We start from the raw sequence: 18,235 nt of genomic DNA on the forward strand, positions 1-18,235 counted from the left end.
TGATCTTTCAAAAAGAGTGAAGAATCTCAGATTTAGTCTACTTCCCCACTTTTTTTTTTAATATTAGGAAACTGACCCAGAGGATGAAAGTAACTTCCTAGGGTCAAAAATCTGACTCCAAACTACTTGTGGTTGCCCCTGCCAGACTCTACCTGTTACTCCTCTTATCTCCAACTTGCTGACCTTCAGGTTAGAATGACCCCAGCTCCTCTTCCTGTTCACCACATACTCCTTATTCAAGGCCTCTTGCCAGAGCCCCCTCCTCTGTTTCTCCTCGTCTGACTCCATCCTCATCTGTTTGTCATTTTCCTGTTTGGATTAAATCTATCTCTGAGATCATCTCCCTTCTATTAGACTGGGGCAGGGACTCAAGTCTTATTTATATTTGAATCTCTCCCAGGACTTAACCCAAAGGATGTAATTGTACCTAACGCACATCTGCTGGATTGCATTTCCTACCTTGTTTTGATTTCTGGGGGGTGCTTCCTATTTAGGAAATTCTGATCAATAGGACTTATGGTTTGATAAATGAAGACTGCAATGGACAGTTGTTGTAAGAAAGTGTACGTGCTGTATGTCACCTCTCTCTCATATATGTAGATATCTATCTATATAGCTCTATCTGTATCTAATTGATGATGATTGCTGCTCCCTCTAATCCCTGCTCCGCTTTGCCAGGGCACCGGAGCCGGACCAGGTCCCCAGCCTGCCTTTTCTGCCCCTCCGGACAGCTTCCCTTCCCGGTTTCGGAGCGGAGATGCTCGAGGCTGGGCAGAGGCAGGGCAGCGGCAGGGCAGCGCAGCCACAGCCTTTCCCGGCCTCCCCTCCTCTCCTGCCTCTACTTTCACTTTCAGTCCCCACGCTTGGAGGTCCAAGCCGCAAAGGGCGCGCGTGGGAGCTCGGGCCCGGGCCCCGGACGCTCAGGTAGAAGGCAGCCCCCCCAGGTGGTGTGGAGGGGCGGGTGGGGGCACGGGGCGGGCAGGGAGAGGGAGGCCCTAGAGGAAGCAGGTCGGGCTCTGGCCTCTGCTGCCGCCGGGGCGGGAAGGAGGGAAGCGCGAGGGCCTGGGCCCGGGCGGCGGCCCCGGGGGGTCCCGGGCGGCCTGCAGAGGTGAGGCCCGGCTGGGCGGGCAGGTGCGCGGCGGGGCCGGGGGCGCGGCGGCCGGAGGGGACCCTGCTGAGCCCGCCCGGCCCGGCCAGCCCGGCTGCCCTCCCTGTGGTCACCGCCTCCTCCGCAGCCGCAGCCGCCGCAGCAGCAGCAGCGCCGGCCTCTCAGCGGCCACTCGCAGCCCGACTGACCGCGTCCTGCTGAGATGCATCATGTCAGGCCTGGGGAGCTGGGCCGACTTGGCCGGGGAGCTGGGCCGACTTGGCCGGGGAGCTGGCCCGACTTGGCCGGGTTGCTGGGCAGACTTGGGCCGGAGCCCGGGCTGCTGCTGCCGCCGCGGCGCACTCTGGGGATTGTAGTCTTCTCGTCCTTTGTGCCCACATTCAGAGCAGTGAAGGTCATCTCCCTTTCCTCCCCTAGAGACTGGGCGAATTTTATTTGACAGAATCCTCCAGTAAACTATTTTACTTTGGTTTCGTCCAGATTTGAGAGCTCTGTAATTGTTTTCCAATTTTCCTGTGGAATTAGGCAGGAGTCTTTATTAATTTATTTTTATTAATTTATTAATATCAACTTATTTATTGATTTATATTGATTTATTAATTATTAATCTTATTAATTTATTTTTTATTAATTTATGATTTATAATTCTATTTATAATATAATTAATTTTCTTACCAAGAATAAATTAGAGCTTGTCTTAACTTTCCAACATTTGTCCCCCAGTCTCAACATGTTTCTCAGGCTGGCGGTCCTGTCCTCTCTTTTCTGTGATTTACAGTTATTTCAGTATAATTTTAAGTCCCATGGCGAAAATAGAAAGAACTCAACTTTTTCTTAATTATTATATTTTGCTGCTGCCGCGGGGCACTCTGGGGATTGTAGTCTTCTGATCCTTTGTGTGAAATTACATTAAGAGAGCTCATTGTTAGTATGAGGGCATCTTCTTTTCCTCCCCTTGTGTCCCCTAGAGACTGGTGAGTTTTATTTAAACAAATCCTCCAGCAAACTATTTTACTTTGGTTTTGTCCAGATTTAAGAGCTTTGTAATTGTTTTTCCAGTTTACCTGTGGAATTAGGCAGGAGTCTTTATAATTAATTTATAATTTATAATTCTATTTATAATATAATTAATTTTCCTATCAAGAATAAATTAGGGATTGTCTTAGCTTTCCAACATTTCTCCCCGTCTCAACACGTTTCTCAGGCTGGCTGTCCTCTCTTCTCTGTTTTTACACAGTTATTTCAGTATAATTTTAAGTCCCATGGCAACAATAGAAAGAACTTAACTTTTTCTTAATTATTATTATTATTATTTTTTGTGCCTGTGAGTGGTTCCCATTTTGTATTTCCTAAGAGTTAACATATATTGCTGGCAGTTCAGAGGAAAACTACAATGAGAAACTAGATTTGCTTAAAACTAAAGCAAAGTTTATTCAACTGGAGATGAGTAGTGGGCTAGGCATGGTAGTCCATATTTAACAATTAGCCCTTTGAAAAAAAATTCAGGTCATATTTTTAAATTTCAACTGCATTATTAACATAATCTTCAACTCTGAAGTATAGGCAAGGCACAAAATCATAAATCAAGCCCAGATTTTTTAGCATTTGCAGATTTCCAAAGTGTAAGTCTCACACTGAAAAATTAACAATTGCCTATTGGGAGCAGATTTGATGTGTCTCTAACAAACCCCAATCTCTCTGAACAAAACAAACCAAGCAACCCCCTCCCACCCCAAATAACCCTGAGATACTTTCCTTCTGAGGAAGTGGGAAACATAAAAGCCTGTAAATAATGACAGGAAAAGACATTTATGAAGCAAGTAGGTGGAGGAAAGGCCTCAAATTATGAATAGTCTTTCTTTTTTTTTATAACTAAATGAAAGTTTTTAAAAATTTCTTTACAAATTTTTTATTTTTAATAATGATCTAAACAAACATGAACATGTGCTTATAATACAAAAGGTATGAACTTCAGTTCTATAGTTTTTAAAAGGTATTAAATTTTATGATAGTAAGATTTCCTGCTTTGCTGTGTGTTTCCTTCTGTTTTCTTTTGCATAATTTTCCCTCTCTTTTCAAAATTTAGCAAATGCCAAGTATGTAGTGTGTAGTATAACCAGAGAGCATTGTATATGAATTATAAATTCCTATTATTTATATAGTCTAGGAAAACAATTCCCCACATTGTCCACATATGAAAATTTATATCTTATTCTGCAACTTGAATCTATTATCTTTCTGTCAAGAGGGAATATGCTCCAATGTCAGTTCTCTGGAATCAGAGTTGGCTTCATTGCAAGTTTTTATCATTGTCATGGTGTTCAGTGTGGTCTGGAAATCCCCAGTGGTCTCTGAGTTCTTTGTAGAGGTAACATGAAATCCAAATTTATATTCATAATACTAAAATGTTTTAATTTTTATATAGTAAATATTGATAGATATAACTCATTAATAAAAACTCTAGGGAGAATGCTCAACAGTTTTAAAGAGTCGTAAAGGAGTCTGGAGACCAAAAAGTTTCAGAAAGACTGTTTAGATTAAACAACCGAAAAGTTACACAAGATGAAAAAGTTATCTTAAAACCCTCACTTAAAAGGGGACTCTATCTAAGAGGCCCAAGTATAGCCAGGAAGACACTTTTGACTCCATTTTAAGAGTCTCCCTTTCTCTTCTTATAGAGACTTCAAAGGTATCTAGAATTTTTCCTGTTTGTGCAAGCAGCTGTTAGACAGATAGCTAGCTGCATTAGCATTGACACAGCTGACTGTGAAAGATGTTTTAGGATGATAGCATGTCAATACCAAATACATTAGAAGCTTTCTCTTAAAAAAAATCATCAAATAGAAGTTGACTGTCATAATTCAAGTAAATTCATAAAACATTTTTTTAAGTGCTGTGTACTGGGACCACAAAGATAAAGACCAGGCATCCTGTGCTCTGAAAGGGCTTATGTTTTACTAGGGAATCCAACTTTTTAAAATAATAGGTAATGTGAATACTGAAAGAGCATTAACAAGAGCCCAGGGAAATAAGTAGATTTTTCCGGTGCAGGATGACTTGAATGAATGCCTAGCAATGGGAGATGGAATGTCCAGTTTAAAAACTGGTGTGGTCTGTGGTATCACTGATCACATCTTCAATAAATTAAATGCAGTTTGAGGTTATGCTTGTAGGTAGAGGACTACTCAATTGACTCTTCTTCACTCCCTCTGACTGTCTCCTCTATGGAGTTGTGCAGATGTGGGGAAGACGTGGCCCAAGCTCAACACTATTCAGTAAGGCACATTAGGATCTAGTAGCTACTTTCTAAGCTAAACACAGAGATCATCCGGAGCTGAGGCATCATGGTCTTATGAAACAGTGGAGTAGAAGCTAGAAAACATGTTCAAATCCTGTCTCTGCCACGGGGTAACCTATTACACTTAACTTTTCTTGGCCTCAGTCTTCTTATTTTTAAGATAAGTAAATTGGACCAGGGACCCTCTATACCTTTTTGTTTTAAAAACATGATGTTGATGGCCAATTGTGAACAAAATACGTAGTATTTATTATATAGGCTTTCTTGATATGTAAATTTATTGCTTTATATTTTGAATACTCTCTTACATTCTGCTGTGCACATGGAAATTTTTATCTCTTCTTATTTTGTATTTAAGTTTTAAATAAAAAAATAAATCAATTAAAAAATAAAAATATGATGCTACAAAACTAAAAGGCTTCCAGAATGGACTTTGTAACCATCTTGAGGGGGAAGTTAACACTCAGAGAGAGTGCTAGATCTAAAATTAGGAATTTTAAATCCAGCTACAGATGCTAGGTTTGTCACTCTGGGCAAGCAATTTTCACCCTGTTTGTCTCAATTTCCTCATCTGCCAAAAAAAAGGGCAGGACTGGAGAGGGAAAATGACAAATATCTTTGCCAAGAAAACCCCAGATGGGGTCATAAAGAATCAGATATGGTTGAAATAACTAAATGAACAGGAAATGCTTTGAGTAATTACTAGATTCTTAAACTTAAAGTGTTCATAACTGGAGAAATACAATTGAAACACCTTACTGGTGTTCTTAGAGTCAGTTATCAAAACAAAACAAAACCCCAAACTTTCATTCTCTCATTTTTATATTGTAGACTTACAATTCTTTCACTTTAAAAGAAAATTTCCATATTTATAGAAAAGGAATGCTAAATAGTACATGGAGGATAAAATTGATTATGGTATGTATTCTTTGCTATGCAAAGGAGAAAGACAGGAGTAATAGATGTGAGGAAATAAAAAAGAGAAAAGAATCCAAATCTTATGTGTTTGAATTAAGTTGGTCTCTTGGGCTAAATGGAATTGCATTTTTTTAATAGTAGAGACCATATATATGAATGAGAGGGTCCTTTGAGATATTTCACTGGTCTACAGAACTTGAAGAGAAAATTATTAGTAGCACAAACATAAGCCATTGGTATGAGACTGACAATAATTTCATGTCAAATAAAATATTCATTCTTAGAAATGAACCAAGCCAAGAAGGTTAAAGTCTCTAATTACTCTGGGGAAGATTGAAAAAAAAACTTGAATTCTAGATGTCAAATAATAATAATGGGGTTATACTGTTATTAATATTTGAGTATTCAAACAGTATGGTGAAGAAAATGATAGTTTTAGACATACTAATTCATTCAATAAACATTTATTTAATCCATATAGAATTAATGAATCTTCAAATAGGAAGGGGCCTAATAAGTAATTATTTGGTCATTTGAATCCTACCAGGCACTAGGAATTCACTACTTCATGAGACCTCTCCTTTCATTTTTGAAAAATTGAGAAAAACTTAGAATTTTTGGCTGAAAGAATTCTTAGAAATCCTCTAACACAACCCCTCCCTTTTTTTTTTAACAGATGAAGAAACCAAGATCTTGAAAGCTAAAGTAACTTGGCTAAGGTCCCTGAATTAATGCTACTTTTTAATCCATTGGGTTTTTTTTCCTTAGAATGCAAAAGAAAATTAATGAAGTTTTATCCATTTAATTTCTCTCATTTGGCAGCCAAATGCCTCTCCAAATGGATGATTTTTGTGGTTAAACAGACATATGAGCTCATAAAGGAAAAGGGGAAAGAGAGTCCATTCACATATCCAAATGAAATTTATTGAAAGATTCTTTATAGCCATTTGAGGTGCCTGTGGGGCTGGGGACAGACAGATGCTGAAAATCTTCAAAAGTGGGACTTGAGTTCAGTTGGGATGGCAGTTTCCAAGCCAAGCTCTCAGCTATCTTTCATTATATATAGGAATATTCTTATCTCAGATTCATGGCAGTGATTTTTTTAAACTGATTTTCCTGAAATTTCTCAGGGCCAAGATGGCAGAGAGAAGCCAGGCACTGTGAACGCCTGAATCTTACTCTCATCAGATTAGGCCTAAAGTTAACATACACATACTCAGTTGAGTTGAGAAATTTATCTTACCTTTCAAGTATTAAAAGGAAAAAGGGGGAGGGGAGGAAAAGAGAAACTAACAGATGGAAGAGGAGGCAAAGGGGAAGGGGAAAGAAAGGGGAGGGGGGAAAACACACTGAAGGTGGTGATATTCAGTAACAAAATACTGGGGAATATGGATAAAGTGAAAAAGGGGAAAAATGTAAACAGAGGGAAGATAGCATGGAGGGCAAAAAAAGCATTAGTAATTATAACTTTGAATGTGAATGGGGGTGAACTCTCCCATAAAACATAAGTGAATAGCAGACTGAATCCTACAATATGCTGCTTACAAGAAACTCATTTGAAGCAGAGAGATACATACATAGTAAAGGTAAAAGGTTGGAGCAAAATATATTTTGCTTCAACTGAAGTGAAAAAAGCAGGGGTAGCAATCCTTATCTCAGACAAAGCAGCTGCAAAAATAGATCTCATTAAAAGAGATAAGGAAGGAAACTATATCCTCCTAAAAGGTACCATAGACAATAAAGCAATTTCAATACTAAATATATATGCACTAAGTGGTATAGCATCCAGATTCTTAGAGGAGAAGTTGAATGAGTTACAGGAAGACATAGCAAAACTGTACTGGTGGGAGACCTCAACCTAAAGCTCTAAGATTTAGATAAATCTAACCATAAAATAAACAAGAAGGAAGTTAAGGAGGTAAATAGAATGCTACAAAACCTAGACATGATAGATCTTTGGAGAAAATTGAATGGGGATAGAGAAGAATATACTTCTTTTTTTCTGCAGTACATGGCACTTACACAAAAACTGACCATATACTAGGGCATAAAAATCTAATAATCAATTGCAGAAAGGCAGAAATAGTGAATATATCCTTCTCAGGTCATAATGCAATAAAAATCACATGTAATAATGGGCCAGGGAGAGATAGACCTAAAACTAATTGGAAACTAAATAACCTCATTTTAAAGAATGAGTGGATCAAACAACGAATTATAGAAAGAATTAATGATTTCATCCTAGAATAATGACAAAAATGAGACAACATACCAAAACTTATGGGATACAGCCAAGGCAGTTGTCAGGGTATATATCTTTAAATGCTTAAATGAATAAATTGGAGAAAGAGGGAATCAATGAACTAAACATGCAACTAAAAAAATTAGGGAAATAACAAATTAAAACTCCCCAATTAAATACCAAATTAGAAATTCTAAAAATTAAAGGAGAAATTAATAAAATCTAAACCAAGAAAACTATTGAACTAATAAATAAAGCTAAGAGTTGGTTTTATGAAAAAAATCAATAAAACTGTTAAACCTCTGGTTAATTTGATTAAAAAAAGAAAGTAGATAACCAAATTACCACTATCATAAAGGAAGAAGGTGAACTCACCACCAATTAAGAGGAAATTAAAGTAACAGTGCAGAATTATTTTGCCCAACAGTATGGTAATAAATTTGATAATCTAAGTGAAATGGATGAATGTTTACAAAAGCATAAGTTATCCAGTTTAAACAAAGGGGGAAATTAAATACTTAAATAGCCCTCTCTCAGAAAAAGAAATTCAACAAGCCATTATTGAACTTCCTAAGAAAAAATCTCCAGGGCCAGATGGATTCACAAGTGAATTCTTATCAAACATTTAAGGATCAATTGGTTCCAATTCTATATAAACTCTTTGGAAAAATAGGTGAGGATGGAGCTCTGCCTAACTCCATGACACTAATATGGTGCTGATACCTAAACTAGGAAGAGTCAAAACAGAGAGAGAAAATTATAGACTTATCTTCCTAATGAATACAGATGCAAAAATCTTAAATAAAATCTTAGCAAAGTGATTACAGCAAGTTATCACTAGTATCATACATTATGACCAGCAGGATTTATTACAGGAATGCAGGGTTGGTTCAATATTAGGAAAACTGTTGATTTAATTAACTATATCAATAACAAACCTATCAGAAATCATATCATTATATCAATAGCTACTGAAAAAGCTTTTGACAAAATACAGCACCCATTCCTACTAAAAACATTAGACAGCATAGGAATAAATGTATTGTTCCTTAGAATGATGTGTTTAACTGAAACCACCAACAAGCATTATATGCAATGGGGATAAGCTAGAGGCATTCCCAGTAAGAACAAGGGTGAAACAAGGATGCCCATTATCACCACTGCTATTTAATATTGTATTAGAAATGTTAGCTTCAGCAATAAGAGAAGAAAAAACAATTGAAGGAATTAGAATTGGGAAGGAAGAAACAAAACTTTCACTCTTTGCATATGACAATCGTATATACCTAGAGAATCCTAAAAATCAAATAAAATTACTAGAAATAATTAGCAACTTTAGCAAAGTCATAGGTTATAAAATAAACTCATAAATCCTCAGCATTTCTATATATTACTAGCAAGATACAGCAGCAAGATCTAGAAAGAGAAATCCCATTCAAAGTAACTTCAGACAATATAAAATACTTGGAGTCTACCTGCCAGGGAAGACTCAGAAACCTTTTGAAAATAATTACAAAACACTTCTCACACAAATAAAATCAGATTTTAAAAACTGGGCAAATATCAACTGCTCATGGATAGGCTGAGCTAATATAATAAAAATTACAGTTCTACCTAAATTAAACTACTTATTTAGTGCCCTTCCAATCAAAAAGTCCAAAAAATTATTTTAATGGTTTAGAAAAAAATGTTAACTAAATTCATATGGAAAAATAAAACGTCAAGAATTTCCAGGGATTTAATGAAAAAAAGTACAAAAGAAGGTGGCTTGGTTCTACCAGTTATAAAATTATATTATTAAGCATCAATCATCAAAACTGTCTGGTATTGGTTAAGAAATAGATTTGTGGATCAATGGAATACACCAGGTGCAAAAGAGATAGCAGGAATTGATTATAGTAATCTGCTGTTTAATAAACTCAAGGAGTCCAGCTTCTGGGATAAAAAATCTCTCTTCAATAAAAACTGTTGGGAGAATTGGAAGTTAGTATGGCAGAAACTTGGATTAGACCAACATCTCATACCTTATACCAAGATAAGATCAAAATGGGTACAGGATTTATACATAAAAGACAATATTATAAACAAAGTGGGAGATCAAAGAATAGTTTACTTGTCACATCTATGTAAAGGGCAGCAGTTTATGACCAAGGAAGAAATGGAGAGTATCATTAAAAGCAAACTAGATAATTTTAATTACATTAAAATAACAAGCCTTTGCACAAGTGACTGTAACCAAGATCAAAAGAAATGTAGTAAATTGGGAAACAATTTTTACAACTAATATTTCTGAGAAAGGACTCATTTCTAAAATATATAGAGAACTGAGTCAAATTGATGGAAAAAAGAGCCATTCTCCAATTGACAAATGTTCAAAGGATACGCAGAAGAAGTTTACAGATGAGGAAATCAAAGTGATCCATAGCCATATGAAAAATTGCTTTAAATCATTACTGATTAGAGAAATGCAAATTTAAAGCATCTCTGAGGTACCACCTCATACCTCTCAGACTGGCCAATATGACCAGAAAGGACAATGATCAATGTTGAATGGGATGTGCAAAATCTTGGACACCAATATATTGTTGGTGGAGCTGTGAACTCATCCAAACTTAATGGAGAACAACTTGGAATTATGTCCAAAGGGCAACAAAAATGTGCATACCCTTTCATCCAGCAATCAAAAGGGTAAAAACATCACAATCTAATACAATATTAAATAGCAGTGGTGATAATGGGAATCCTTGTTTCACCTTTGATCTTATTGGGAATGCCTCTATTCATAGCAGCTCTGTTTGTGGTGGCAAAGAATTGGAAAATGAGTGAATGTCCATCAATTGGGGAATGGCTGAACAAATTGTGGTATATGTATGTCATGGAAAACTATTGTTCTATTAGGAATCAGGAGAGATGGGAATTCAGAGAAACCTGGAAGGATTTGCATGAACTTATGCTGAGTGAGATGAGCAGAACCAGAATATTGTATACCCTAACAGCAACATGGGGGTGATGATCAACCTTAATGGACTCGTTCATTTCATCAGTGCAACAATCAGGGACAATTTTAGGGTATCTGTGATGGAGAATACCCTCTGTATCCAAAGAAAGAATTGTGGAGTTTAAACAAAGACCAAAGACTATTACCTTTAATTTTTTAAAAAAGGGTATCTTATTATGTAATTTTGCTATTTATTATATTTTATCTTTACCTTAAGGATGTGGTTTCTCTCTCAACACATTCAATTTTGATTAATGTAGAGCATGGAATCAATGTAAAGGCTATCAGACTGCCTTCTGTGGGGAATGGTGGGAGGGGAGCGAAATTGGGGAAAAAATTGTAAAATTCAAAAAACAATTCAAAAAACAAAAACAAAAGAAAAAATTCTCAAGGCTTGGTTTGAGAGCAGCTATGGATGGGGCAAAAAAGGTGTATTTGTCTTTTGTATCGCAATTGTTAAATTTTCAGGGTGAGAGTTTAAAACAATGGCGATTGCTATCAAGCAAGATTTGATTTATTCTTATGTTGCTTTTCTAGACTTAAAAAGTAGAAGAGAAAGTATTAATAATACTGTGGGTTAAAGCTAAATATTTCATACTTTTTTGGGGGTGAGATTAAGTTGTTATAATTATTTACCATCAAACCACTGCTTCTGATACACATTTCCCTTTGGGAATATTTGAGTATTGTAGTTGGTTGGAAGAATGAAAGAGGGAGGAAAAAAAGGAAAGAGAATCTGGCTCATTTTTAACATAGCCTCAAGGAAATAAGTGCCTGTTCTCAAAGCCTGGAGGATCCATCATAGTCTGTTACCAGATGAGTTAACAACCTGATCTTCCAAAACTTTGCATCATCTCTGGGACATGAAGCAGTCCTTATCTTCAAGGAGCTTAAGTTCTATTGGAGAAGATGATTTGTACATAAATAAGTTTTTAAATATTTGCAAAATAAATACAAGATGCATTTTTTTTTTTTTTTTTTTGGTGGGGGAAGTCACTAACAATTAGGAAAGGAGATCAGGAAAGATTGATGTTACTTGAGCAGAATTTTGAAGGAATCAATAGATTCCAAGAGGTAGAAGTGAGGTAGGAGCGCTGTACATGAGGAACAGCAGATGGACCATAGGGTATAGGAAGGGCTAATAACATATTATAAAGCTAGATAGATAGGTTGGGCCTGTATTTTGAAAGACTTGGAAAAAAGGTAAATATCGCCTGCGATAGCTCTGGTATGCGTCCAAACATTGAACAAGAGTCAGTTTGAATAGAGACATACATACAAGATCATGATACAAATCTACTGGTTTATTTTTGGAAATTCAGACTTGTTATAACAAAAACTTATCTCAGAAATGACTGGTTAAAGGAGACCCAGTTTCACAATTTCCTGGGTAAAGTTATAATATTTATTCTTAGAAATCTGCATACTTCTTTGTTAGAAAAGCTTTTTACAATCACCTCCAGAACCACAGATTGTCCCAGGTCAGGGTTCACTGTAGAGCCAACAAATCCATTTAATGAGCAAGAATACATTCATATCTCTGATGAAAAAGGTCACCAAAGATACGTGCAAATCATCCCCAGGAGCTGACCCTCAATAGGTAAACAAAGGAGCTTATATTTTTTCTTGGAGACAATAATAATCCCTCTGGTTTGTTAAAATTTTATTTTTGTATCCTTAGAGAATAGTTTTAGTATATTAGGCACAGTAGGTACTTCATAAATATCCATTGAGTTTAGTTGAATTGAATTATTTTGGACATTTTTGTTTCGGTTAATGTAGTTTAACATCTCATTAGCATTTTTTGGTTGCCCTGAATATTGTTGATTAATACCAAGACTGAATCTCTAAAATTCCTAGTTCTTTTTTTTTTTAGGTTTTTGCAAGGCAATGGGGTTAAGTGGATTGCCCAAGGCCACTCGACTAGGTAATTATTAAGTGTTTGAGGCTGGATTTGAACTTAGGTACTCCTGACTCCAGAGCCGGTGCTCTATCCACTGTGTCACCATGCCACCCTAAAATTCCTAGTTCTTTAACATGCTTTTATAACTAAATCTCTCTTCTCTATTTATCGAAATGATTTTTTTGAACCCAAGTTCAAAACTTTTCCATTTATACCTAAATTTCATCTTGTTAGATATGGTCTACAGTTCTATCTGATTAAAATCTTTTTTAGATTTCCCTTTTTTATATCTTTTTTGTCATCTGAAAACTTGATCCATATTTTATTTGTCAATTGGGTGAAGCTCACCCCTCAGAATGCAGAGGAGTCCAAGCTAGGTTGCAAGCAGACAAGTTTTGTTAGGAGGAAAAGCAGACTCTAGTGGTCTTTCACATAAGATACAAGGGAACCCACAGCCCAAAAGAGGGCAGAAGATATTTATGTTTGAAAATCACAAAGTGGGGGGGTGGTTCAGAGAGAGTCTGTGAAAAAGAATGGATAATCGTTCTCAGGAATAGGTAGCCAAGATTTTTTAAAATATTATTTTACTTTATTTTTTCCAATTACATGCAAATATAATTTTCAACATTCATTGTTTTGTAAGGTTTTGAATTTCTTATTTTTCTTCTACCCTCCTTTCCCTCCCCCCTCCCCATGACATCAAGTAATTTGATATGGATTGTACATGTACAATCATGTTTAACATATTTTCATATTACTCATGTTGTGAAAAAAGAATCAGAAAAAATATGGAGCAAGTTTTAAAAAGTGAACATAGTATGTTGGATATGGATAGCATCACAAGTCTTTTAGAACTGTCCTTGAGTTCATCACAGTTCATTACCTCATAATGTTTCTCTTACTATGTACATTGTTCTTCTAATTCTGCTCATTTCACTCAAAATTAGTTCATGTAAGTTTTCCAGGCTTTTCCAGGCTTTTCCAGGCTGGTTGCTCATGATTCCTTACAGGATAATAGTACTCTATCACATTCATACACCATAATTTGTTCAGACATATCCCCAATTGATGGGCATCCTCTCAATTTCCAGTTCTTTGCCTCTACAGAAAGAGAAGAAGGATGTTTTAACAGGAACAGTTAACCATAAGGTTTGTGTGGGTCAGAAAACAACAGCAAAGGCATCTGGGAGGGAGCAAGACTTTGGTTCATTGATTGATTCCTTTCAGCAAATAGATTTATTCTGTTTCCAGTGCATCTACCTTGTAAGGAAACTCATAAAACAGATATGTTAATCTCAGGTACACTTCTCAACATTTATGCTTTTGTTCATATCATTAATAATAGTATTCAACAGAAAAGGAAGAAGAAGAAGAAGACGAGAGTTCTCTGCCATTTCACTGAAGATTTTCCTCTAGGGCAAGGTACTTCAATCACCATTTCTTTCAGTCCAATGTGTCAGCTAGGCTTGAGTTCATCAAATTATTAGGAAAGTTATTTTGGTAGCTATGAAGACAATAGATTGGAGAGGGGTAGAAAGGATGGGAACTCTGAGATTAAGTAATCATTTATTCTAGTTTGTGATAAAGAGAGGAAATTTAAGAAAATCCTAGCCTCTGGGAAAGAAGATTTCAAAGGCTTAGATAAAAGCAATTTTAAACTCAAGGACTACTAAAATTGTATAGGAGAAGTCAGTCCAAGAAGGATGGGGGATGTGCAATAATGGAATTTTGAAAACGTAAGAGTGATAGCTCCTTAAAGTTTGCAAAGCATGTTACTTATGGTTCTCATTTGATCCCCCCCACCAAAAAGTCCTCTGAGATTGGGACTATTGTGATCCCCATTTTACCAAGAAAAAAGATAATGATGATATTTGTCCTTCATTTTCTATGAGATCAGGGAGGTGATGCCATGACAAGCAAATGAATTGGATTTGAGTATTTGAGGCAGAAATCAAACTCAGGTCTTCCTGACTCAAAAATCTAATAATATGCCACCTCTGGAACAATTATAATGAAAAGGAAAATGGAATTTGTTTGAAAATAACCTTATATGGAGGCATGGGAATTCATCAACCACTTTGCCTTTAAAAAAGAAATGATAATGGACACAAGGCCAAGCAACAGAATTAATATAAGAACATGCCCATATCTGTAAAAAAACAGTGTCAAGATGACTAAAAAATATGAATTAAATGAGTTTAAAGAGGGAAGTTTGGGCTCTTCCCCACTATGATAAAATACAAACTTCTTTGTTTGGGCTTTAATGTTCTTCATGAAAGCTCTAACCTACTTTTTCCAAGCTTATAAATAATTTTCTTCACTTATCCTAGTCTAGACAAATTATTATAACCCTTATAATAATTTATAACCCTTTCTAACTTATACTCAGATGACATTCATCTCTTTTTTCTGTCCCTTTGTAGGAGCTGAGCCCCATACTTGTAGCCCCTTCTCCTGTTATCTTTGCCTGTTATCTCTCTAGCTTCCTTCAAAGCTTGCTCGGCATCTTCTCTAGAAGGACTTTCCTGATATCTCCCCATTGCTAAGACCACCCCTTCTGAAATTACCTTGAATTTACATGATATACATTTTATGACTACTTTTATAGATGTATGCTATTTCCATTCAATCAATATCAGTCATTCAATAAACATTTATTAAGTGCCTATGATGGTGGCAGATAGGTGGCACAGTGGATAGAGCACCTGCTCTGGAGTCAAGAGGACCTGAATTCAAATCCGGCCTCTGACACCTAGCTGTTTGACCTTGGGCAAGTCACTTAACCCCATTGTCCAAAGCCAAAAGAAACCCAAACACCCTTAAAACTTATTAGCAATCAGTCTTCCCCAAATCTTGTTCCTCCTCTGTACAAAATAAAATTGTGTGTAGCAATGTGTTCTGGGGTAGAGGAGTAGAACATAGCCATGCAGTGTTACTATCAATGACTCTCTTCTGGTAACTATAACTAATATTTAAATAACAGTTTAAAGTTTATTCTCATTTGAATCCCGCCACCCCCCCCCCCCCCCAGACTAAGAGACTATACCAGTATCTGTTTAGTTGTTTTTTTTTTTTTTTAATAGATGAGGAAACAGACTCAGGGAGGTGCAACAATTTACCTGTAATCACATAGTCAGTAAATACCAGCAGTGGAGTTCAGATCTAGGTCTTTGAGACTTCAAGTCCAAGACTTTAGGACACCCGTTTGCCTCACAAGGATGTACTGACAGTTCCATAATAATGACTAGATGGTCTATACTGCTATTGCTGGTGCTCTTTAAAAAGAAGTGATGGCTTATATTATGATCCATTCGTTCTCCCCCTTTGTTTGAACCTATAGAACAGAGGGAGAATCTATACATTAAAGATTTCCCTATTCCTTACCCTAGTCAAAGAAAAAGCAGCTCACTAAAAATAGTTTTGGCAACATATTTAGGTAAAAATACAGCTTATATAAAAATCCTCATGAACAGTTAAAATTATTCTTTACTTAAATAATAATGTGAAGCATTTTTTGGCACATGGATAGAATATTGGATCTGGAATCAGGGAGATCTGAGTTCAAATTTGACCTCAAATACATTAATATCATGACCCTGGGCAAGTCATTTAATCTGTCTCATTCAGTTTCCTCATCTATAAAATAGTGATAATAATAATAACACGTACTTCACAGGGTTGTTGTGAGGATAAAATGAGATGTTTGTAAAGTACTTTGTAAAACTTAAAGTGCTATAATTAATGTTTGCTGTTATTATTTTAATTAGCTATGTCTGACAGTATTATTATATGCAATATCCCTGTCTTCAAAAGAGGAAGAGGCACATTATTTCAACTCTTCTTCATCATCCTCGGGAGTATTTCTTAATTCATTTTGATTATACTATTATACTCATTGTATATATTATTTTCCTGTTATTGCTTACTTCACATCAGTTCATATTAACCTTTCCATGCTTTCATTTTTGTCTTTGAGATACAAGTGCCAAAAGTAAAAAAATATAAAAATGTAAATGTAAATTTTGCAATGTAAAATTTAAAAGATAAAAATGTAAATGTAAAGTAAAATGAAAAAAATGTAAAATTACATTAGGCTAGTAGTGCCTAACATAAAAAAGGGTAGGGGGTGGCTAGGTGGCACAATGCATAGAGCACTGGCCCTTGGAATCAGGACCTGAGTTCAAATCCGACCTCAGACACTTAATAATTACCTAGCTGTGTGGCCTTAGGCAAACCACTTAACCCCCATTGCCTTGTCAAAAAAAAAGAAAAGGAAAAACTTAAAAAAGGGGGAGTGGTATAGGATAATATATAAAAGACATGCTTTCAAATTTAATTTGCATTATTAACATTTTGTCTTTTAGGTCTAGACAATTAACAAAAGCAGTAAATCAAGCACTGATAGGTAGTGCTGGTAGATTTCCTAATTGCTCACACTTAAAATTTGATAAGTAATTCTATTGGTCTGTTTGAACTGACTCCAGCATACCTCTGTACCATATACACTACTTGATCACAAAGTAGCTGACTAATAATTGCTTGTTCTTTTAAAAATTTTCTTTCTATCTATACCTATAAATATATCTCCTTGATCTTATTCTAGTCTACTTTTTTGGTTGGGCCTTTTATATTCATGTCACATATCTATTTAGAACTATAAAGTAAAGAGGCTGCTTACTTTAATCATAAAGTAAAATAATTACTTTTGGTGTATGTTAGAGGGATTGTTACTAATGGAAATCCCTTTTTTCCCCAAATAAAGAAAGCATACATGAAGATATTTGGTCTTTCTGAGGGATAACTTGTATTTGTAGAGGCAAGTGAGAATTCACTGTTGACCCTGAAGGGGAAGAGAAAAGGGGAAAGTTATCTTTAGTCATGTTTCCTTATTCATTTATTTATTTATTTATTTATTCATTCATTCATTCGTTTGTTTGTTTGTTTATTCATTCATTCATTCATTCATTTATCTATTTGTTTGTTTGTTTGTTTGTTTATGTAAATAATGTTCTTCCTTTTGCTTTCTTTCAAGGGTCTGTACCAATAGGCAATTTTAAGAGCAAGAACAAGATGGCTTTTTTGCCATGTAAACTGCCCCTTGGGACTGCATTATCTCTTTTTCCTTCAATCTTGATTATCTTGATTATGTCAACTTCTACGAAGTGCCAGAGCATGGAAACAAATTCTCCAAGAGCTACTAATGGAGCCCCATTTCCATGGAATAAGATGCGACTTCCTGACTACATCCTTCCAGTTCATTATAATCTTATGATCCATGCCAATCTCACCACTTTGACATTCTTGGGAGCCACTGAAATTGAAATCACCATCCGTCAGCCTACCAGTTTCATCATTCTACATAGCCATCACTTGCAGATCAACAAAGCTACCCTCCGAGAAAAAAGCCAAGCTAATGGAGCAGAGCAGTCACTAACTGTTCTTGACTATCCACCCAATGAACAAATCGCACTTCTAGCTGACAAATCTCTTCTGACTAAACATCAGTACATAGTTACTATTGAATATGCTGCCCCTCTTTCTGACACTTTCCATGGATTTTATAAAAGTTCTTATAGAACTCAGAAGGGAGAAGTGAGGTAATTTTTTTCTAAAAAAATTAAAAATATATTGACCCCCAATGATTTAAAAAAAAATAAGATTTTCCTTAAAGTTCCTTCTCTTTGTCTCCACTCTCTTTACTCATGTAGTTGAATTTGTTGCCTATGGAGAGTGAAAGAATGGGAAGGGAGGAGTGGTGGAGGCATATA

General features: G+C 36.0%; 1 protein-coding gene across 2 annotated transcripts in view; it reads left to right on the top strand.

The window, feature by feature from the left end:
* Positions 1 to 820: 820 nt before the first annotated feature.
* Positions 821 to 18,235, top strand: part of LOC141501502 (endoplasmic reticulum aminopeptidase 1-like) — a 49,130-nt gene continuing 31,715 nt past the window's right edge. Inside the window, exons 1-3 of one of the 2 annotated variants that reach the window (XM_074205501.1) lie at positions 821 to 924; positions 13,813 to 13,889; positions 17,500 to 18,064. In XM_074205501.1, the coding sequence (XP_074061602.1) occupies positions 17,538 to 18,064 (527 nt within the window). In that variant the 5' untranslated portion in view covers positions 821 to 924; positions 13,813 to 13,889; positions 17,500 to 17,537. The remainder of the gene's footprint in view (positions 925 to 13,812; positions 13,890 to 17,499; positions 18,065 to 18,235) is intronic. The other variant, XM_074205499.1, reaches the window with a different exon arrangement.

The sequence above is a fragment of the Macrotis lagotis genome, chromosome X (assembly GCF_037893015.1).
Source record: "Macrotis lagotis isolate mMagLag1 chromosome X, bilby.v1.9.chrom.fasta, whole genome shotgun sequence".
In the NCBI taxonomy this organism is placed as follows: Eukaryota; Metazoa; Chordata; class Mammalia; order Peramelemorphia; family Peramelidae; genus Macrotis; species Macrotis lagotis.